General features: G+C 40.1%; 1 protein-coding gene across 1 annotated transcript; it reads right to left on the bottom strand.

Annotated features, from left to right (window-relative positions):
• Positions 1-7,723: 7,723 nt before the first annotated feature.
• Positions 7,724-23,058, bottom strand: LOC139733292 (scavenger receptor cysteine-rich type 1 protein M130-like). The gene is made up of 3 exons (XM_071644129.1): positions 22,974-23,058; positions 17,584-17,895; positions 7,724-7,863 (listed from the first exon to the last, which is right to left on the bottom strand). The coding sequence occupies exons 1-3, from the start codon at positions 23,056-23,058 to the stop codon at positions 7,724-7,726; spliced, it is 537 nt and encodes a 178-aa protein (XP_071500230.1).
• Between the last annotated feature and the right edge of the window lie 1,899 nt (positions 23,059-24,957).

Consider the following 24,957-nt stretch of genomic DNA (forward strand, 5'->3'; position numbering starts at 1 on the left):
AATGACGTCATCTTATTTGTGTATGTTACTCGTGATCTTTATCACTGTTTCATGACAGATTGTGAGCCATGTTATCCCAGTGCACAAAACCGCGGGTCCAAATACACGTTCTTTTATCATACGTCATGTACGTTGTATTTCTGTTGCAATATATGTACTTCTGAAATCTCCAGCGTGTTATATGATTACACGAAAAAGACTTAGCCTTTTGAATGACCAATGACGCCAGGTTAATAAGGCAATCGATGTATCGAGTCAAAGTATCTAAGTAACGTGATAAGATTACATATACACCTTGGAAATGACATGATGCCCCTGAGATCCATTTATTCATTTATTTTTATTTTCATTTTTATTATTATCATTATTATTTTTATTTTATTTTATTTTTTTTTTTTGGGGGGGGGGGAGGGGAATTCACTTTAGAAAGGGAAAGATGTATGGTGGTTTAAATGAAGCATGCATAGAGTATCAAAGTGATGAAATCACAGCTTTTTGGTATAGCTTGTTATGATTCCAAACGATATATTCTTACACAAGGCTTCCGGCAAAGGCTTGGAACCGGGTATGAGCATTGTCAGCGTTGATCATATTCGGGCTACTTGAAAAAATGTTTTTTTTGTTTTTTTAAACCAGTTTCTATTACGATGAATGGTTATGTCGTCACACATCGATTCGGTACTCTGTTGAATCCACCATATGTTATACGAACAATTTCTTTGGGCATCTGCAGGTAACTGCTGATGGAAGTGAACAGCGTCGTTAAATATAGGTTTTCCCGGCCAATTTCGCACTTTTGTCAGTCCATTTGATAAAAGGTTCATTCAGTTCAGCGAAAATCCTCGTCACTGCACATTCTGTCATTCAAAATTGCAACTTGTTCGTTCAATTTAGCATTTCGATCAATGAAATTCGCACATGTGCCATATTTCGAATTTGTAAAACGTGCATTCAAATTGGCACGTGCTCTTCAGTCATTCAAATTCGCCAGCACTGGCGGAAATTAATGGTATTTCAGTCATTCAGTTTCGCGTATGGGCAGTCAAATTCCAAACATGTTCATTCAAATTGGCGTAATGTTATTTCCATTTTTAAAAGGTGAGAACCGTGATTTATACGTATCTAAATGTGAATTTTTGTTTCATCCACACACTGTTAAGTTTATAGTAAAGGTATCTTTGACCCTAAATAACTCAAGTTTGTTGTTCTGTAACTCCCCCTCCTCTTTTGTACATGTTATCAGAACTATACTAGCACCAGTACCATAGATTCACTTCACTTTCTTATGTCCAGTCATGGCAGCACGAGTTAGATACAGGCGTATCTCTCAAGAAGACAGGGAAAGAATCATAGAAGCATTTGAGGGTAATAACCTTGACAAATTGATGGCTAGAGCTGATCCAAGAACTTTATTCCAATGATGATTAACGCAATATAGCACCCACCAAATGAAAATAATGAAACATGCAGATGAAAGAAATAATCACGATGTAAATTGAAACCTCCTTCTCCCAATTAATGTCAAAACACACTTAAGATTAATGTATCTGTGAATGAAACAATGCTATCGAACATTATAAAAACATACACATATTTTGAAAGTACTGTTGCAAAGGTGATATAAGAATAAAGAATGAATACGAAAATATGAAATGTTAAGATGCTTGCAAACAATACCTTTGATGAATGAAAATGGAAAAAAGGAATAAAAGCATAAACGTGTCTCCAAAATTGAATGCAGTAAATGCGAAATTGGTTGCCCAAGAATGAATTCGAATGAGCAAGCGCAGCGTACTAGTATACGTGATCACGTGCATGACTATATCATGCTAAATTGAATGAACGATTTGCGAAATGGTGCTTGTCTTACGAATTTGAACTGAAAAAGTGCTGATTCGAATGATGTTAAAGGTAATTTGAATGCTCCAAAAAGAATTTGAATGAAAAGATTATAAAATTGAAATACCGAACATGCCATCTGGGCTAACTTGTGCTAAATTGAATGCAGCAATTAGGAATTGGACTGAAAAAGTGCGAAATTGGCCGGGAAAACCTATATTAAACATACAAAACACACCCTCCGCTTCGTTAGCTGGTGGGCAATCAAGTTGGGTTCCGCTCCACAGCCCGTCAGTGTCGCAACGCCAAATGAACCAATCAGAGCCGGCGTTACAAGATACGTTCACCTCATCACCGTATTCATATCTAAGTCGGAGATTCTGAATGGATGCTTGAGGTGCGGTACTGGGAGCGTTGCAATCTATAAGAACATTAATGCAAAAATGCACACGCTTATCTATATCACGTTTGTCATGAAATCGTGTCGAGTTACCTAGTTTCACAATGTTGCAGTAACCTATAAACGAACAAAAACTTTTCACCACCGTGGCTAGATTTGATGGAGAGGATAAAGCCATGTAATCTATGTCTGCCAATGCAGGTGGGCCTAATGCAGCTCAAGAAAACAACAATGGTCTCTATTTCGCTCGTTCTGGTCTTGGAATTCATGCGAAAATATGCACACAGACTTATCATTGTTGTATTATTGACACGACATCATGCTATTCAAATAATAGTTTCACAGTATTTGCACAGCCTGCACATACACATCAGGGTCGGCGCAACCCACACTTTATTTTTTGCACAATACATAGGAATACATATTGTGTAACCGCTTAGCCCCCCCCCCCACATAGTTTCTTTTGTTTTTAACCCAAGAAGTGGCACCAGACAAAATTGGAATGTGATTAAGCTTCAAGTTCAAAGTTCAAGTTCAAATTTTATTCGTTTTTTCAAAATAAAATAACATATAAACGTAAATCTCACTTTTTTGAGTGACAGAAACAATGCCTGTGAATTTGTACTGAGAAAATAACAATAATAGCAAAAAACTAACAGTATCGATACATTGCAATAATTGCTGAGGTAACGAAAGTGAAATAATTGTCTATATGCACTGTGAGAAGCTTTTACCGACTTAAGTTGTACCAGAGGGGTTTTGTTGTGTTGTAGTTGTTTCTTGTGTTTTGTTTTTTTGCTTTTTAGCTCATGAAACCCGGAAGTGGCACCTATAAACCGCCCCCACTATTAAAACCGTGGCGCCGGCAGTGCAAGTAGGACACTTCTGATAGGTGTATGATTGTGTCGTTTGCCATTTGCTCACCTCTGTAAACCGGATCCAGTGTAGGACAATTAAAGGGTGTGTACAGTTCTGGTCGAGGTGAAGATTTAGCTTTTAACGTTTTGTGAGATATTCAGAAACCACTCTATGAGATGTCAAAGAGCATGCAATTCTATGGGTATCAAAAGTTTATTCGATGAAAATAGGTTTTGAAATGGCTGAGATATCCATAAACAAGGTGAAACAAAGAGATACTAATAAAGTTGGGGCATGTCGCCTTTTGTTATTAGCACTTTTTGGGATATCTCGGCCATTTGAAAACCAATTTTCATCAAATAAACGTTGAATCCTTCTTAAAATTACATGCTCTTTTATATTTCATAAGAGACTTTTCATTATCTCACTCAGGAATGTTCAAAACATGAATCCCTACCTCAACCAGTACTGTACAGTCCCTTTAACATTCGGTCCGCTCCACAGACCGTGGGGTCCGCAGTACCATGTCAAAGACGACAAGCCGTTCTTACACACCACTGCCACACTGTCGCCATATGAGTACTTCGGACGCAAATTAGGAACGTATGCTTCCGGTGGAACAACGAGGGCGTTACACTGCGTAGATTCTATTATGATAACGGCAGTATAGTAGAGTATTCTTTTTCATATTACATCAAATATAATTGCGACTCACATCGTTACTTCTTCAAGGCGAATTTGAAATCCACTCAATGTGTATAAGAACGATAAGAACAATGTGTATCCATTTCACATGGATCCATCCAGCAATACCATAATGTTATTTTTCCTTCTTTTTTTCAATGGAAATACACAACACGGTATTTCAGAATCCCAACAAAATCACTTAATGAAGACAATTATAATTACACGAGACCCCGTCATCTTGTCCAATAATATTGTCTGCAAATACACGATAAAGTATAGATCAATCGAAAAATTCAACATCATGGTTTTTGAGAAAAAGAAATAAAGGCGTAAAATGTATTTTTTATGAAAAGATAATCTACGTGGATTAGTTTTAGTGTTCATAATGAAGACTTCAAGGGCATCTTATCAAAGCTGAGCAAGCCAAAACGGCATCCATTGACAATAAATCATTAAAAAGATGACGCAAAAAAGAAAATAACATTACCTATGTACATCTATAGTTCTAGAATGTTATTCATCTTTACCAAAACCATGACCACTATACTCACATTGAAGGAAATCAATAGAAAGAGAGCCCAGCGGGCTCGATACTTGCCTAATTTCATCTTGTGATTTAAAAATAAATGTTAACTTTGCTGTAATTTTCCTTTGGCTGATCCGTGATGGTTTGTCATCCGAACTATTACTTTCTACTCGGGCAAGCATTTACAAGGTATTATTTCATATATTGTTCCACAAAATAAAATTTTCCTGTTCTACTAGCGGGATAGAGAGGTGATGATTAAAAGTCAGTGTTCTGGCCTTCACTAGCCTGGTAGCTCCGCCAAACTATGGCGCGTTTAGACTACTTGTACCTCTTTAAAAATTCTGTATCCCCTACCACTAAAGATGATTACTGCCAAATATGTTCAGTATGTACGTGTACACTTTGAAGGATAAAAAGCGTGGAATTTATTAAACTAATTAATATGGGCCCTCCTCTGGAACTAGAATGATTTTTTTCCACAATAAGTACTTTTATACAATAACACAGAATTCCCGACAAAAGTTAACTGTTATACCTGTTAAGTATTCAAAACTTGGGCCACAATTCTTTTACCACCCTCTACCCTCTCATATCCCACACGGAAACACCATTCCATGCCACCTGAACCATTTGAAAGACATGACATGCCTATATCCCAAAATAATTCACGCAAAGTTTAGCGAAAATCTGATCCTGCATCTTGACATAGAAGATATGAATGTCAATTTTATCTCTCGGGAATTGTGATGTGTCATTGGACAAGACCGAGGAAAGTAGCAAAACTACACGATATCACATTGGCCCCACCCATCATATCCCTAGCGTCTAGCTGGCCAATAGAGGCTTGAATGACTCTAAAGAACTTTGAGCAGTCAATATGAATATGCAAGTGACTGAGTCTCTGATGCTGTTATCACCTCAAAATATATGCCATAATTAATCATACACTTTGGTTTGTACACAAAATATTACAATTTTCAGTCTTTTGTTCAAGCGCAATTATGCCACGTTCTCACTCCTTATAACGATTCTTCTGACTGATGATTATGTTTAAGTTATTAAGCCAGGAATGACATGACATTTTACACTTTACATAGCCGAAAATTGTAATTTTTGTCAGTTTTCCGTACATAAGTAATGGAACATTGTAAGGTGATGACATCATTTGCTAGTTTATTTGCACATCCTTAGCAACTGTTCGACAACTGCTTTGCAAAGAACAAAAACAGAAAGCGAAACTTCACAATTTCATAAGTTTCCTTTAAGCCTATATCAGATTTTCATCAAATCTTCGCTGTGTTACTATTTCTTTCATAAATTTGACCTTGTTTAGAGTTCCCCTTTAATAACATAGTAGTATGCCGAATTCTTTTATTGGTTAGGCAAAATTTGGCTGCATGTTAGAAAGCGCATATAGCTTAGCTGAATTTGGAAGCAAACTAATTTAGACCTGAGCTTTGCCATGAAGACTAGCAGCGATCTGTCAAGCCTGGTGCCGGCAGCTAACTTAAATGTATGCAAATGTTTATAAAGCACTGAGTAGTAAGTTAGTCTCCCCTATCCTTGCTAAAAAAAGAAACAACAGTTAACACAATGTACACACGCACAAATTTTGATGGCCCAATCGAGTCTCTACAATACACAATTTCTGAAAAAGAGTTGTTCCTATATCTATTTCTGGTGGCCCCGGGCCACTGCTAATGTCGAGCAACGTATACTTTTATTTGCCGTTTAGATTTTATTATTGCAATATGACTGATTGTACTGTCCCTGGATTTGATAAAAATAGTTTTTAAATTTGCTCACTTGTGGGCTTACTGGGACTTGTCTCTTTAGCCCTCACTGAGCCACCTGAATCATTTGAACGACTTCACACCCCCAAGCCACAAGACATATTATTCTTGGCAAGTTAGTTTACATTCGGATCATGGTGTGTGTGTGTGTGTGTGTGTGTGCGTGTGTGTGTGTGTGTGTGTGTGTGTGTGTGTTTAGAGAGGCGGCAAGATTATAAAAAGAGGACCGACGACGAACGACACAGGGCGCGCGAACACCGACGCACGACGGACAAGATTGGAAAAGCGAATGCAATAATTTAATCTTGGGCCCTTGGCTCAGGTGAGCGAAATACTGTTTTAACTCTAAATCGTACAACTTCTTTATCTTTTTAAATCTCTTGTATAAATGTATTTACTTTGTTTCATTGTATTTGTTCATCAAAATTCACTTAGACAAGTATGTGTTTTCATACCCCCTGGAAGGCACCTGACACCAGCGTTAGAAGATCCGGACGTGATGGATCCCAAACTCCTAGTTCTGACCAACAATGTCACATCGCGCTCACAGTCTTGGAGAAACATCTCATGCCCGGAACAGCGCACACTTTCATGAGCGAGTGCTATACGTACTGGAAGGGACGGGTCTGTCGTAGACCGTGACCGCACTACCAAAGCCGAGTTGGCGGCACACCACAGTGCCTTCCCGTATGCTCCATCCATAGTAGCCGTTGATAACACCCCATGTACCGTAGATATTCACTTCTACTCTGCCAACAAAAGGGTCATTATCCGGTCCTCCTCTTAGCCGTATGCCAGTATCTTCAGATAAAATATTGTGATTGTATTGACATTAGCTAGCTTAAAAGAACATTTGACGTCATCATTATGATCACTTTTATCGCATTATCACTCTACTTTTATTAATGTTGTTGCTATTTATATTTTATTATTGTTTCAGGGATTCTTCGATTAAAACATGCTTAGTGGATAGATTAAGAATTGATTTTCATTCAATGGTCGCTTCTCTCAACTAATCAAAGTAATTTACTAATGATTTTCAAATGTTCAGGTGTGAGTTTCTTCGTTTGTCTCCCTCTAAAAATTATTTTTTTAAAGATCGCAACTGCTGATCTGTAATTCAACAAACATGTCGGAAAAAAGGAACCGATTAAACTCGAACCTGTCATCTACTGCTTTCCGGGCAGCAACACTACCACCAGGTTGTCCCTGGTTGCCGGCAGTGACACGATGAACATGGAACAAATACCCAAGCTCCGAAATTCCGACATTGTTATGCTAAGTAAAGTAGTCCAAGGCGGTAAAGGAGATAAAGTGGCCTACTGTTGACATTGGGTAAACTTTCGAACTGCAGAAGAAATTCTCTTGTCTCCAGGTAGCATGAAAGCTGCAAAAATTGTTAAAATATGACCACTTGTACATGTGGCGCTTTGCAACTCAAGCCAAGTGATACTAGTAATCTTACCTGATTTTGTGCAGAAAACCTCTAAGAAGTTACTCTGCGATTGCGGTTCGCCTATATCGCACGATGGAACGTAATGGATTCCGAAGTCGCAATGGTGCACATTAGCGACAAGTGGAAAGACGTCACCTTCCCTCTCTCTTTCTTCTCCAGACTCAAATCCCAAGTTGACGACACAAGCTGTCCGGCCCTTCATCGGTGTAATTACTTATTCTGACCCAGTTCCCAGGTTCAACTTCCATCTCCACAATGCCATTGGTTTCGGCTGTTCCATCGGTAAGTCGGATACCGTATCCTGACAATCACGTGAACGAGAGAATACATATATTAATACATAATTGTTAACAGCTGCCTCTGTGGACCCTATTGCTGTCCTACGTCTTCGGGATTTGGTACTAAACTAGTATTAGCATTTATCTAATTCAAAAATCTGTTTCTTTAAATTCAATTCAGTCATTTCATTCCTTTTCATTTTTTTTTCTATTCATATAGTCAAAAGGTGCCTGAACTTCCGATCTTAGTTGTATCTTCTTCACCGGCAAAATAACAAACAATCAGGGGAAGTGAACACGATGCGGAATACACACGATGAACACAGTCTGAAGAGGGCTATGGACACATATCAAAGAAAGCAATTCTGCAGGGTAGCCCTGGTATACTGTTCTACTAAGGGCCTCGCTCACATGATGCATAGGTAAAAAATATCATTAACACACACACACACACACACACACACACACACACACACACACACACGAATACGAACTACGAATTAACGTATTCTGCAAATCAACCTCAGATACCCAAATACGATAAAGACCAAAACAAACAAACAAACAAACAAACAAACAAACAAACAAACAAACAAACAAACAAACCAAACCTCAAACACCATTACAACTAGACCTACAACTTGGTAGAGCAATCAGGAAAGTACGGTCACAACCCCCAAAATCAGCCCGGTCGGCGACCGGTCGGCGAGTTTTTAGCCAAAACCGGTCGCACAACGACCGGTGACCGACCAGTGACCGACCAGGCGCCACTGATTTTTAGGGCATCGGTCGGTCGCCGCTGAAGATTTAACTCGGAGTTGAAATTTCAGCGGCGACCGACCAGTTTTCACTCGCTGCCCAAAATACGCTCGGTGTCCGAGTGGGAACCACCCAGGCACTGACCTGATCGAGCGGTCGCTGCCGAGCGATTTAGGGAACATTAATAATAGAGACAAAAATGACAACAGCAGAGAAAAAACAAAGAAAATAGATCGAGCGGTCGCCGTCGAGCGATTTAGGGACTAAAAATGTTATGATAAAAATGACAGAAGCACTGAAGGAAACCAGGGAATAGATGGAGAAGATAATCTAGCGCAATGTAGAAGAAGAAGGGGGAAGGATAAGAGGCAAGGAAATCCCACCAGCATCTCAGCATCTTAACATCTCGGCAACCAACATGAGGGACATGGAAGTCAGAGGCAACCACTTTGGGGCAAAAGAGATGAAAGCTAAAAGTTAGTGTCGATATGGTGACGTAGTAAAATATGGTTTGGTTACCTTATCATTCATTAAAGGCCTATTGATTGAAGAAAAAATGAATGACAAGAGATGGGGAAAATTAAAATATGAAATGAAATTAGAAGCAAACTAGATATTTTGGAAAATTCTAATCTATTCTAATCTTTGTTCCATCCTGGGTGTTCCTCCCTTTTGTTTCATTTCCTAAATTCTAGTTATCTGTGGTATCACCTAGCCGAAGTTTGTTAGTTGATAATTTAACTCTTAGATCTTTTGCCTCGAGTTTTATCTTAATTAATTGATTAATCAATCAATTAACACATCACAAGTCACCGGTAGATGACCTATCGATCACCCGTCGGTCGCTGAGCGATTTCGTAAAAATCGGCCGGTGGCCGGTGGGAGATCGTCCAGTTGCCGATGGGGCATCGCTCAGTGACCGCTCGGACTCTGCGCGTTGTAGATCCCCATATTTTGCCAAATTTACTGAAAATCGATCGGTGACCGACGGGAAATCGACAGGGCACTGCTCGGTCATCGTTAGAGTTTTACAGCCTGCTCAACATCTCCAAAAACCGCTGAGCGATGCCAAACTTTCAGCAGCGACCGAGCAGGCTACAAATCGGTCGGTCGCCGCTCTGAGTTGTGACCGTAGCCTTCCCCCCCCCCCCCCCCTCCATTGCGATTGTTATTTAACAATACCTTCAGCATAAAAAGGGTAATACTACAAGTGCTCCTGCGACAGTCGCTCCGGTCTGTTTTTTCTCCAACGACATCTGGTTAGGATTGAGGTTGTGATAGGGTTTTAGGTTTAGTTTGATGTGAGGATTAGCAATGTGGCTAGGGTTGTGTTTATGGGTAGAATGTATCTTTAGTCTTTAAGTAGCATGCAGATATTTCATGGAAGCAATTGTCGCAGGAGCAAATGTCATGGAATCATAAAAGTGAAAGGTCGGTTCATTGATGATCCAACGGATCATAAAGGGCAACCTGTGAAAGATAAAGGCGAATAAGGAAGCGATATCAAAACAAGAACAATGCAAGGGCAAAAATATGAACGGAGTGATATACAAACAGCATGAGCGATGGAGGGGGGGGGGGGCAACAGGCAAAGAACCTGGTGTCTTTTCCTTCTCGGGTCACTTAACTCCACCCATCCAGTACTCCATGCAAGTTCTGGCCTGGTTGTTTAGAGCATCCAGGTCATTTTTGGTTAATCAGGCCAAAAAGTGTCTAATCGTCTGCTACTCTCCGAAATCGCAGGCAGTTTGGCAATCTTCATATCTGTCCTTATCTATTAGGGGCCTGTATCGTCTAGGCTCAGATATGAAGACTGTTGAGGCAAGACCAGAAATGCCAGGACTCATTGAAACCTGCAGGTGAGGATTCCATTTGGCGGAAAAAGGACTAGTGGGGGCGTGCTTCAGATGACTACATCACGTGATTCCATGACATTTGCTCCTACAAAAATTGCTCCTATGATATGTGTACACGCTAAGCCAAACATCCTAACCTTAATCCTAATCCACGCATCAAAGTAAACCTAAATGCCTATTACAACCCTAATCCTAACCCTAAGACCTTGGAGAAAATGAGACCGGAGCAATTACAGCATACCGGACATCTGGCAGTCAGTCCATTTTGAATGAGATATTTCGCTCTTTAGCCATCATTTATCGATAAGCCGCATTCACAGATTTTGGGTTTTCTTAGGTTTCTTTACCTCCCTGATCATTTCGGTTTGTTTCTGGTGAGCCATGGAACCGATTTCGGCCAATTCTACGACTTCAAAAACCTGGAAACTCACTTCAGCGTTCGTACTCGCACTCGTTTTTATGAAGGCTCGTGATCGATGTATGACGCTATGATTATCCAAACTATAGGCCAGCGTTCATATACCCAACATGTCATAGTATCATCCAAAGATTATACACCAACAAGACTCAAGTTCATGCGAACGTTGGCCCCGTTGGACCAACCCAACCCAACTCTATGCTACATTGCATCAGCAGTTTGACAACATAAACACAGTCGTCCATTGCACATGCTGTCATTCCCCAACATTGGCAAACACTAACGCAACTCTTTGCCGATGCGCTAGCATCTTAGCAACAGTGTTTTATTGCATATGTCTCAATCATTCAAATGTATTTAAGCATAAGGATATTGTTCAAACATTAGCAATACATACACGAATAAAAATTTTTCCTTCATATTATACAATCTGGTAAGAAACTGCAACCGTACCGACTCCTACTTGCTACCGTTGGCCCAACGCAGTTAAGCCAGCCACTATATCCACTGTGCCTCAGTGACAAAAGTACGAATTTGGCCCAACATTGAGCCAACATTAGGTCACCAAATATTTCAATTACGACAGTACTGACCAAAATGACGTTGGACTAACTTTATGTTTCTGACGTTTGACGAAAGCTGGGCTAACGTAGCATTCAAGAGGAAAATGATTGATATGAAGTTGGTCTAACATTGTACCCTTGTAGATCCAACGTCAAGCTTTCATTGTGGGGACAATGTTAGACCAACGGGCAAAATTACGTTGGGATAATTTCATGTTTCTGACGTCGGGCTAATATTGCAATGACGTTGATTTAACGTCAAGCTTTATACTATTGGGTTAATGTTGGCTCGCCGTATTTTTACCAACTCTACTGCTTTTGGCGGTAGACTGCCCCTTTTGCGAGATTTCAGTCGCCTATCAATTTCTTTTCAAGAAATCTAACGTTGTTTTTTTTTTTGCTAGTTTGCCACCTAATCAATGATTCATTACATTTAGATGAAAGTACCAGTCATTACACTGCCCGTGTCACGTGTCAATAATCCCGTGAACTGAGTATTTAAATTTTTATCAACGAGCTCACAGATGTAGGTAAGTCAACTGTCGTTTTGTTTATTGATGACACAAAATAATAATTTGTTCAATTACGATAGATTTTGTTGTGTGACTTCAGGGAGATTTATTGAAACTGGAGGAATGGGCTGAAAGTGGCAGCGTAGTTTTCATCCTGAGAATTGCACTATGGTAAAGATTGGGAAACAAAGCACAGAATGCATACTGAATATAGAGAGAACTATGCATTTTAGCTTTCAAAGAGATTCATGCTGAGAAAGAATTTGGAACTTTGATAGATTTAGAATTGTGTTTTTACAATCAAGTTTCCCACGCAACCTTGAAAGCTAGTAGAATTTTCCGGAATTGTTAGGACTTTTGTTAGGACTTTTGTGAATCTTGATACGAGTATTGTTTCTATTTAAAGGTTTTAGACCGATTTAGAATACCGTCAGGCAGCGTGGTGAGTAGAGGAAGTTGGAGAGTGAAGAGACGTGCCATTGAAAATGATTCCAGGATTTAGGAATTGGACATCGCAAACGCCTAGATCAAATAAAATCACCAACACGTGCTCACAGGCGCAGGTGGGGTGGTATAATTACGGATTTTAAACATTTTACTGGAATGTATAATACTAAATACAATTTTGTTTTTCATATCATATAACTCACAAGAAGTCTAGAGGCCACAGTAAGAAAACTGGACAAACAGTATTCTCGACTTAACGTGAGGATTTTTTTTTTTCAGCGAGGGAGTTGTCGATTTGTGGAATAGTCTCGCTGAATATGCCATCTCAGCAACCTCTGTAAACCAATTACTGAATTAGACACATGCTGCTCTAAAAACCACGATTTCTTTTATGAACCAGTATAGATCTTCTCAGATACTTTCTTCTTTCCAACACACTCAACTTGATAAGTCCTCAGAAAATGTAGAAATTGAGATTGAAGCTTTTATCAATGAACAGGCATTGTCTTATATCATCGTTGGACTTTTGATAGAGTAAGTAAAGCAAAAGCTGACTAGCTAGCGTATGGCAGCAGCAGTTTGCGGCTGTAGCCTGGCCTGGGTGGCCTGGGTGGGCTGTGCTTGCATTTCCCATCACATCGCATTAAAGCTACAGCGCTAATACGAGTATACCAAGTACGCGCACAATGTATATTCACATTGTATCATCGGTGCTGCGCTGTATGAAATGCATGTCTTTATTGCAATTGTGCGTGGACATTAACCATGTGTGTGTATGTATGTATGTATGTTATATATACATTGAGATCACTAGAAGGCTCATTCCTTCATATTACTGTGCCGAAATATTAGTGAGCCGTTCGGGGTTATCCCACGTGACCGACACCCATGAGTCATACAGCCTACGAAACATACATCCCATGAGTTCGACACCAGGTAAAAACAACCCACGAGTTTGACATGACAACACGGGGCGTAATGTGCCGGTTTCGTTGGCCTTGTTTGCTTAGTGAGGAAATCATGGGCTGTATGACAATTGAGGAGTATAACTCGCGTGTCGGTCTGGTGAAGTGCACGGGGGGGGGGGGTGTTTCATGAAGGAACTTGTCGGATAAAATATCTGACAAGTCAATTATATCCGACAAGTTTTGAGAAATTCTTTAGTCTGATTGGTTGATTTCTCTGAACTTGTCGGATATAATTGACTTGTCGGACATTTTATCCGACAAGTTCCTTCATGAAATGCCCCCCAGGAGCGAATGTTGTGTCACCATGAGTATGATACGCGATCAAATGAATGCATACTTATGGCAGGGCTCGACACTAACGATGGCCCGGGGCCACCAAAAATGAAAGTCGGGCCACCAAATTTCAAAAAAAGGGCAAATTTGGTGGCCCACCTCGGGCCACCAAAATTTTTTGAAAAGTATGTCAATAAATTTGTAACTTTTTGCGCCGGAAATTAGCAGTTAAATTTGTTCAAAGGATGGATGAAAAGGACTGAATGAATGCCTGAGAGTGAGTGTTGCATGTTTGTTGAAGTTTATTTATGAGTAGATATGTCCAACTTCTAATTCTTACTATCATAAATCGTAAATATTTGACTCATTAAAAAAAGGACTTTTAATGTTTTTTATTGTTTTTTTTTTTTCGGGACACCACATTTTTCTATCGGGCCACCAAAAATTTGAAATTTAGGATTTTGGTGGCCCCATCGGGCCACCAAACAAACACGTTAGTGTCGAGCCATGCTTATGGTGACACGACATTAAGTCCTGCGACAGCTGCTCCTGTCTTATTTTCTGGTATACAAGGACTTTGGGTTAGAGTTGAAGTTGTTATAGAGTTTTAAGTTTAGTTTGATATGAAGATAAGGATAAGGGTAATTTATTATTTATATTTCATGGGAGCAATTGTCGTAGAGGTATATATTTATATATATATAACTCTACACACACATACGAGTATCATTATGTGTGTGTATTTGTGTGTTACATTTTGCGTTTTTGTGTAGCATACTTTATGGGTTGCTAAGAATTATCCTGACGTTACGGATTTGGAATTTTTTCGTTCTGAGATAAAAAGTGAAAAAAATAGAAAGTATAGTTCGGCCTTATCACATTCGTAAAATGACCTCTGCTATCTTCTTGTACTGAGCAAAGCCCAAGTAGCACCAAAGAATGAAGCGATATAATTATTGATCATGATGGTGATCGAGTACATTCTACCCCTTTACATGTTATGACATCCATATCGAGAATATGTGGTAGTGACAATGTAGGTTAAACTAGACACAATGTACCAGACTGCCAAATACCGAATGCACGGTCGACTGATGAAAACCATTTATTTCACAAAATGTTTGTCAGAAATCTGGATGGCACGAAGAGGAGAATAGAAAATATGCTTTTGTCTCCCCCTTGAAGCTCGAGACTTTGTACCTTCCACCCACCTCCACCTTTGACATCTTTTGTGATACAGAGCGAGATCTTCCCTCTCCATTGTCACCCTATGACCACGTTTTCCATAGAGCGGAAATGACGGGTAAAATGATGTTGGGCTAAAGTACATGCATGACATTGGACCAACGTTGGGCCAACAGATCATAGAGGTTGAAAATAGTTTATATAATATTGGTAGGGAATAGTATCAAGGTTGGCAGAACATCAAGTTTCACCGTTGACAAGTGATGGCCCGCCAGCCAAAATGACGTTGGGCCAGTGTCATATTCATTGTATCTAATGAATGCATTGAAACATGGTTGGTCTAAAGTCGAAAGGAGGTTGGTTTAACTTTGTGGTAAAGTCATGTCACAGTTGGAAAGTGGCAGGTATAACGTTGGGATACAGTTATAAGAAGTTATATGATGTTCAGCATACGTCATGTCTGTGACATTGGGCCAACGAATTATTCTAGGTGGGAGAAAGTTTGATCTAAGGTTTGGGATAACACAATAATACGCTTGAAAAGGGGTAGGTTTAACGCTGGGACATTGTCAAAGAGGTCGACATAACGTTGGTCTGACATTTTACCAATGTCGGTCCAACATCAGCTTTCACTGTTGGGCCAATGCTGGCCCAACGGTCAAAATGACGTTGGATTAGTAACGTCGTGCCAACGTTAGCTTACCGACTGTGACCGTGCCGACCATTGCTAACGCTGGCCCCATGAAGGATAGCGAACAAATATCCATTTTGCATCTCTGACAAAAGTAAGACAGTGGCCAACCGTTGTGCCAAAGCTAACTTACCAATTTTTCCGAATTTCTAGGTTCACCAAATTCCAGATCAATGTTTCTTAGTCCAACATACAGTATAATAAACAGATAATCAACAATGTTTTTGATTTTATTTTTTTGAAAAATGCTGGTCACGATGACATCAGTATTTTTTTTTCTGAACGGGGTAATATCGTCAATTTGCGAATCCTTTAGCTCACGATTATTTCATCATCAATCCCCCTTTTTTTTAACGGCATCATCCCCGAAAGTATGAAAATAGGATACGTCATCCCTTTGTTTTAAAAAGATGACAAATTAGATGCCAATAATCACAGACCAATTTCTTTGTTACAGTCATAGTCCAATTCATTTATTTTTTTTTATAAAAGTACTATTAATTTTTTGAAATTCAATAATATATTTTCGAATTCTCAGATTAGATTAAGGGAAAAATATGGCTCTACACATGCATTATTGACTTTTTATAGAAAAGAACAGATGCTATCGACAAATCTTCTCACCTGATAGGTTTGTTCCTGGACTTCTCCAAGTCCGACGACACCTTTAATCATGACTTTTAACACAATAAATTATATGATTTCGGAATGCCTGGGAAGGCCTTGAATTGGTTCAGGAGCTACATGAAGCCATATGTCTCTTTACAATGGTTGTGATTCAGATGCTAAATATCGAATGTGGAGGTCCACAGGGAAGTTTATTAGGTCTGGTTTTGTTTATTGCTTTATTGATTATTTTTGTAGATCATCAGATGTTCTTTCTTTTATTCTCTTTGTGGATGACTCAAATTAATTTTTCGCACAATAATCTTCTTACCCTTGTTTTTGTTTTACAACTGTTTTGTAGTTCCATTAATTTGTATCATTCGTTCTCTAGTGTATTTTCCGAGGGTCATATGTCGTACAAGCTTTGCTCTTTAGTTTTACCCTCCATTTCCATTCCTATCGGTATGTAAATTGTACTATGCACATGCATGTACATATTAAAAAAATACATTTATGTTTCCTTCATTTTGTTGCTCATTACCACATGTATTTTGTTAATTTACGTTTTTGCAATTATTACAAACATGTTCTGTTTATTCATTGTATAAAATTCTTCCTGTTTATTTGGTGGTAAAGCAACCAATTTTAACTTGACCTTGAACTTGAGCAACTGCGACCGCCAACCGTCGCCAACGTTGGCCCATGAAACGTGCGATAAGCCAAACAATCAGTTTGATTGTTTTTAATGCTGTATTTGACAATTCACCATGCATTTTTTTTTGTCAAGTTTATGGTTTATTTGTTGAAATGTGGAATAGGGAACAATAAAAAGAAACAAACAAATATCCACCGTCAAGGAGAGGTGACCATGAAGACGATTGTCCAATGTTGAGCTAACGTCATCTCGCCGACCGCGACAGTGCCGACCATTGCAGACCTTGACCCAAAGGAGGAATGTTATCTGGGCAGGTATCCTTCAGCATTTCAAAATGGATGGTATACATACCGTTTTGTCACTGCTCACTCCAAACTAATACATCGCATCTATTGATTTGAAAGATGCATACTTTTCAGTTCCCATTAACCCATCATCTCTAGATAATATTTTAGTTTCCGCTGGCAAGGCAATTGTACCAACACAAGGCCCTATCTAATGATCTCAGCTCTGCTCCTAGAGTGTTTTTAATACCAAATCACTGAAGCCAGCATTTTCCCAACTTCGGACAGAAGGGCATGTATATAGTTACGGGATATCTTGATGACGCATTAACAATTGGGAGATCACAGGAAACTACAGGAAACTACTAAAAGGGCTGTTTCACCACCAATATAATAACAGAGTTGGGACTCTTAATTCGTCCCGAGAAGACAGTACTATTCATTCGTTATTTAGGTCATTTTTTCAGTTTTGTTCAAAGTTAACGTCGTTTTTCCACATATTACTTGGACATTGAAAAGTCCTTACCTATTGGAGGCAGGCAAGTGATCGTTCTATTGTAGCCGCGGTAATTTGTCTCCACTGCAAACCCCTGGCATTTCTCAAGGTGGTCCTCGTTTCCATGGCAATACAGCTGGGCGACACAAGGTGCGGAAAAATAGTCGTAATTGGAGCTCCTGGATGCCTGGTCCGGCAAGCCAAGCCCTAGCTGTTTGCACACTACTGCTGCATCCTGCATATCCCAGTCGTTCGCGCAAATTGTTATCCACTCGTTATCGATCATAACTTCTGGTCTCCCGGCGTATGGGTATCGACTGTCCGACACAATCCTCACATCAACTGACAATTGAAGCACAACAAAGAAAGAGATTTAAGATTAAGGTTCAGTGACAAAAAGGGTGTTACTTGATAAACGTTACGTACGAAAAGTTTGATTCGTGACATGGTTATACAAGTGTACTACTCTTCTCTTGCCTATAGTGACAAATGCTAGGTGATAGTATATGCAGCAGCATGTGACAAAAAATGATGATAAAATAATTAAATGTAATATTAACTTCGGAACAGAATTGTGAAAAATGACAATCATATTATACACACAGAGACACCATATGTCTATAAACATATTTCTACATGTATGAATATAAACAATACACACACACACACACACATATATATATATATATATATATATATATATATATAGAGAGAGAGAGAGAGAGAGATTCCGTATGTGCTTTGAAGTACCATCCATAAACAGGTATATTGTGTATAGCCGAATGTTCCGCTACAGACGCATTATTTCTAAACACAGGGATTTTCTATAGCTTCATCTGTTAAGCTGGGACATAAATTTTATGCAGTGGGGTACCTCTTGGACATAGTGCAGGCAGGAAGGAACCGAGAGCTAGGAAAAAGACGCTCATCATTTTTGAATCAAAAAAGCCACAAACCTAGAGTCTCTAACCACCTATCATTCAACATCACAGCGATATATGAAGAGATCGGGAAAGAATGGTCGACACTATGATGGTCCTGAACAGGAACTCTCACCAGCTCCCGAAGTAGCTGTACATTCACCTCATGCCTAAAGACAACCGCCCCCTCTTAAACACCTGCTAACGCGACCACAAGTCCGCAAATCAATCAGATCAACTGGCGACTCAAAATGTCATGCCAAATATGCGACCATCTAGTAACAGACACAGGAAGTCAAACTGGGATCGGGTCACATCTTACGTCCTACGCCAGCGGACTGCAACAACAAGAATGTAATTATACAGTATAACATGCAAGCAATAATGCCCCAAGCTCTCTACATCGGGGATGCAAAGAATTTTAGACAATAATTCAACAAGCGGAAAAGAACCATTATCACAAATCCAAATCAAATCCAACATCCAGTCTCATATTGCAATACAACAAACTACAAGATAACTGACCATGATGCCATCGACGACAGACACATGGAAGAACTGAAAACCTTCAACGCAGAGAGCTCCCAGGGCCAAGCACTATATAAAGCAAAGAAATGTCGTGGTTCACAAATTATACTTTGCATAAGTAGACCTCCCTGAATAGATTTTACGTACTGCAGTCGAATGCAACCCATAACTTATTGCATGTATTACATGATAAAATCGTATCATGCATGTGACAGGCTCTTGGTGTTGATGGCTTTCTCACCTGACCATGTCCCCCATCATGTCAGCCAATGCAACCATCATGCCAGCCATCCGTCGACTCAAGAGCGGAAAGGCCCAGGGATGAGATGACATTCCTCGGAGTTTCTTGCCACAGTGACCAACGATGTCTAGAGTGGCTCAGGTGTTTCTTCTCCAATTGTTTCAAACCTAACTATACCCAAAATCTGGCTCAAGCCAACAGTCGGCGCCATACCAAAACCCAACGAGCCAACTGATGACCCAAAATAAGAAGTGTCGTCCCATCCCGCTCCCTTGTACACCGTTCAACGTTCTTGAAAGACTCTCTCAGCCCGTTTGAAACCTGTCATCGATCCTCAGTTGCCTGACGAACCCGCTGGCTACCTTCGTGGAAGGAGTATTACCGTCCATCAGATCGTCTACCTTACTGATGACTTAAGGCCACCGCACACTACACGATCAGACTGGTCTTAAAGTCTTGAGCCAAGCTGGGTCTTAAGACCAGTCGTACGACCGGACACCGCACACTATACGACCCGACTGTAAAGCGCGCGCAGTGCGCACTGCGTGCGCTTGCATTTTACTGCATTGTGAATGGCTGGAAGCTCCCGACTGGTCGTAGAAATTCAACATGTCAAATCTCTACGACTGGCGCTAAGACCCAGTCGTACGACTAGAAAATGGCAAGACTATGACGTCACACTTCTAGTCTTAAGGTCTTAAGACTGGTGAATCGGGGCAAAATCGTGTAGTGTGCGGCGGGCTTTAGATGAGGCTTTTGAAAAGCGTCTCAAGATCTCGGTGAAACTCACCGCAGCCTATGAACAGTGTGGCACCAGGGCCTTAGTCTAAAGCTACTTAAAACCATCTGTGACCATCACCTCGTGGAGTTTCCTAAGCTTCAGTATTGGCCACAACGCTTTTCAACATCTATCTCACCGATGTCCCAACTAACTCATCCAATTAACCTACGCATATCAGACTACCTCGCGCTCCCGTATTCCGACAGAAGTTGGACAACGGTAGAGGAAAGGTCTATATCAGACATGAATGTTGCCGCTGTGTATCTTAGGGCATTGAGACTTAAGCTGAGTACTACAAAATCCACAACAACGCCTTCCATACTGAAAAGGAAGGAGACTCATTGGCAACTTACAGCTAATCATGACCGCTCAGTGCTGCCTTGCATCACCACCCCAACTTATCTTAGAGTGAAATTGGACAGACGACTCGCCTCCAAACAGCACGTTGAAGCATTGCGAGACAAAGTGACATCAAGGAGCAATCTAGCTTCAACTCCATCTTGCTGGTTCTTAGTGGGAAGCTCATACCAGAGCCATTCGAACAGGCGCGGCCCTTGAGGTTAACCCTCGTTAATAGTGCAGCAGAATATACTGCTCCAGCATGGAGCAGGAGCACCCGCTGAATACTACCCTCAACGATGTATACCATGATAACAGACGGGGGATGGCTACGCCCAACTTCGAATAGGCAACATGACCTGTTTGAAATGTGGCCTTCGCAGTGTAACAGCCGTCTAGTATTATACTCTAAAGTAGCAGCAGACCTCCTACGAAAGGCGAAGAAGATGTATTATATGGCATGCATATTCATTATTTTTGTATTATTACGTGAAATTTTGACGGTCCCACCAGGCAGTGTCCCCAAAAATCTGTGGACAGTGTGCGTGGATGATACTGGGCTACCAACAACCAAATTAAAACGCGCATCCTTGTTAACGCGTTGGTGATATATGTTTACAAATACCATTGAATTGGCTAAAAATGGCAAGCACTCCGGCAGAAGCTAGCCAAAATGTGTTTATTAGAAACAAGTTAGTTTGATCTGCCCTCGTCATCAGTTGCCAAGGAGTGGAAAAGGTGGTGAAAAGATTAATTTCTTCCTTTTTTTCCAATTCAATTCAAGATATGCAGAATTTTCTGCATATAAATACAATACAATCTCCATTTTTTTTTCGAACACTGGCATACAGGCTGTACATTTGAAAGTAATCCTAATTATTGGTACAATAAGTTCTTAACAGATTTAAGAAAAGCAGAACACACCTCGATTTGGAGCTATTTAGGGTAATGAAATGGGTTCTAGGACAACTACCCCCTGGAAAAACACTCTCCGGATAACTAACAACCGAATAATTACCCCTCAGGACACCCCCCCCCCCTCCCGGGCAACAATTAACCCCCGGACAACTGGCCTCCTAGGACAATCACCCTTCAGGTCAATTTCTCCAGGAATTATACCCTCCTATGATAGGCAAACACTGCTAGGGCACCATTCGGGTAACTACCACGGAAACCTATTCAATTTCAATTCAATTCAATTCATTTCAACTACCACCCGGATAAATTCCACCCGTATGATGTCTACCCTCGGATACGGATAACTACCCCTCCCCATAGCTACCTCCGGATATTAATTCAAACCCCGGATAACTACCCTCTTACGGCAATCATCAACAGCGACCCTTCTAGGGCAACTACCCCCGGATAACGTCCATCCGGATAACTACATCTTTGATAATTACCCCGCATAACTACCCCTAGATTCTACAATCTGGGCAAATACCCTCCAGGACAATCTCCTTAGGGTAAGTACCCTCCCCCTCCCCGAATAACTTACCCCAAGCGCAAATATCCCCGGACAACCACTTCCCGGATAGCTACTACGAGGGAAATTACTCCAAGGACAATTTTCCCGCAGAGCAATTAGTGAATTCCCCCGGGGCAAACAGAGTGAACAATTACAGTGCAAGAGAAAGGTGCCTTAAAACGTCCATGAGCTTTGTCTTCTCATTTATTATTTCAAACCTAGATAATCTACATCCGGGGCCTAGTTTTCTGGGTAGTAGTTTTCCGAGGGGGGTGGGTACCCTGCAGGGTAATTAGGTAAAAGTGGGTAGTTATCTGGGGGTAGTTATTGGAGGAGGTGGGGTAGTTATGGGGGGGGGGGGGAGGGGTAGTTGAACTAACGGGGCAATTGCCGGGGGGGGGGGGGGGAACCATCCGTGTGGTAATTATCCCGAGACCGGTAGTTGTCCATTGGGTACTATAACTGTTCGGATACACTAGATAATGTGTGGAATATGATAAGTACAGCACTTCTACCTCATGTATGTATGTATTTGTAAATATGTGTACATCTTATCATCATAACAAAAATAAGAAACACAAATTTGTTAACAAAGGATTAATAATTCAGGCAATAGATAGGAGATGTTGCTACATCGATTGGGAGAGAATTCAGCTCATTTTCCTAGTGAAAAGTGAAAATGTTTGGAGGAACCATCATGACAGCTAGGGCTCAAATGTTAAAAAGTCAAAATATGTCCAAAGGGTAAAAGTAACAAACACATTATATCACAACAGTAAATGTCACACAGAGGTTAATCCACGTCAAAAATTTCCACTAGGAAAAAGAAAATTCCCTTGTGGTGTCAAGTAATCTTCAAGTTAATATCATTGAGGTTAATGTCGGCGTTAAAGCGTTTGCGGTACTTACGGAAAGAATTAGAACAATATGTCAAGCTTGAATATACTTTTTCAATGATAACGAACAACATGTTATGCCTTGATCAGTTAACATTTTGATTTGGGTTTCATTCTTTTTTTAATTTAGCGGTATTGCTGAAGGAAATTTAACTACCATTCTTTCCTGTTGGAACATGAATCTACGGCTTTAACTATGCCGCCTTCATTCTTTGGTTTTTTGATTGGTTCATAATTCTAACCTCACCTGCTTGGGAGTCCGTGGCTGTAGATTCACGAATGACCGCTACGCCAACAACCAGGCAAAGTGAAGCCAGTCTGACAGGAACCATCCTCTTGAATTTCCTCTTTTATGCCCCTAATCTCTCCTATTAATGCTCCGCTACCGTCATTCACATTTTACGTGGACCTTTGCTCGTTTACGAATTAACTCAGGGACTGAGACACATTAATATATATCTAAAAAAATAATCAAGGCAGTCAGATAGATAGAGAGAGAGAGAGAGAGAGAGAGAGAGAGAGATCGGGAGAGGGGGTGGAGACGTAGCGCCCTGCTGAATATCTATTTCTGTTAACTTCGAGGAGAGCTATTGTAAAATGTATAAAAGATTCAACGATGGGGAAAGAACATAACAGGTTCCATTGAATCTGCTTGGAGTACGAACGGTGCAGAAGCAATGTCCCCTATGAGGCTAACAACCAGAAAATCCTCACATACTTTGGTTACATTCTGTCTATATACTCAATACATGTAGGTTCAGTGTACTCGTTAATGCATGTGTAGCCTGGTTCGCGTCTTTATCGAATCTCTTTCGTGATATTGCGATCTGTCTAAAAAATGAGACGTCGATATAGAAATCATGATTCGCATCAAGATTAAACATTCATGAACACCTGATATGAAACAGTTTTGATTAAAGCAGAATGTCACTCCTTGTTAGAGAAGACATTGAAAGAAAGACTACTGAATTACATGAAACACAAACAGAATAGTATAAAGCAGCGTTTAAACCGAATCCGGCACGGGTCACGGAACGAGGTTTTTGTTATGGCGCGCCAATAGGAACCATGTCTGGTGCTGTTACAATATCCCTTCCCCGCTAACAATTTTGTTACAAAATTAATCTTCTACTGTTGATTTTTTTGCTCTTAATTTTGACATAAAAATAACATTATGGGTGATTTTGTAATGAATTACTGATTCGTTTTCTAACAGAGCCAGACCTGGTTCCTGTTGGAGTACCATAGCAAAAACCCGGCCCAGTGCCAGTACCGTGCTCTGTGTAAAGAAACGAGTCATTTATACGTCCTCACGTATCGCCCTTTTTATGTCCTTGGTCAGTAATCTCTTTGTAAACCGAATTGTAGAGAAAGATGCTAGCCAAATTTGTATTTCTCACATTTCCTTCGATTTTTCTTTTTTAGCAACTGAAATCTTCAAAGAAAGTTAGCCTTATTACTAGATTTTCTTCTTTTTTTTTGCGCGTGACACAAATATATATCGGGACCAATGTGAGTTTTCCCTTGATTGATTCTTGTTATTTGTATTCAAATTTTGTTATTATCATCATTATTATTACGACTACTACTATCATTATTCTTGTTATCAGTCCAAGAAGTAGTAGCTGTGATAGTGATAGTGATAGTAATAGTGATATATAGTAGTAGTAGTAGTAGTAATATGGTATATCATTGGAATTATTACTCAGAGAGATTGGACATTCTTAGTCCGGACTTTTAAATCATGTGTAAATCTGACCTATTTCCAATAATGTAGAGTCCCAAGAAAAGTTTGACTTGTTACAAATTTCTGGCCGCGTTTCCACATCGTTGCTAAACATCGAACTGGCACTGAGACGATATCAAAGTGACACTGAAACCAAAGAGTTTAAGCAAATGAAATCTCGACATGGCAAATTACTAAAAATGTATTACAGGGTAGAAAAAGTACACATTTCGAATGTCGGGAAAAAAAAAACAATCAGAAATAACCCGATATCGCAATCAAAGATTTTGGTACGATAAATTGTAACGTCCCAATTTGAACACATAATTGCGTCACTTCAACCATTAACTCTCGACTGGTCAACAGTTACAGTGCTCGTCATTAATTTTTGTCATCCTTTTCTTTTTTGCTGATATTGATAGAGACCAATAAGGAAAAAGAAAAGAGTTTTAGAAAAGTCAGAAACAGCTGACCATGAGCACGACCATGTCAAAGAGGATCACAC

This window comes from Diadema antillarum, unplaced genomic scaffold, assembly GCF_040938485.1.
Source record: "Diadema antillarum isolate AM-2024a unplaced genomic scaffold, OU_Dant_1.0 seq00000467_RagTag, whole genome shotgun sequence".
In the NCBI taxonomy this organism is placed as follows: domain Eukaryota; kingdom Metazoa; phylum Echinodermata; class Echinoidea; order Diadematoida; family Diadematidae; genus Diadema; species Diadema antillarum.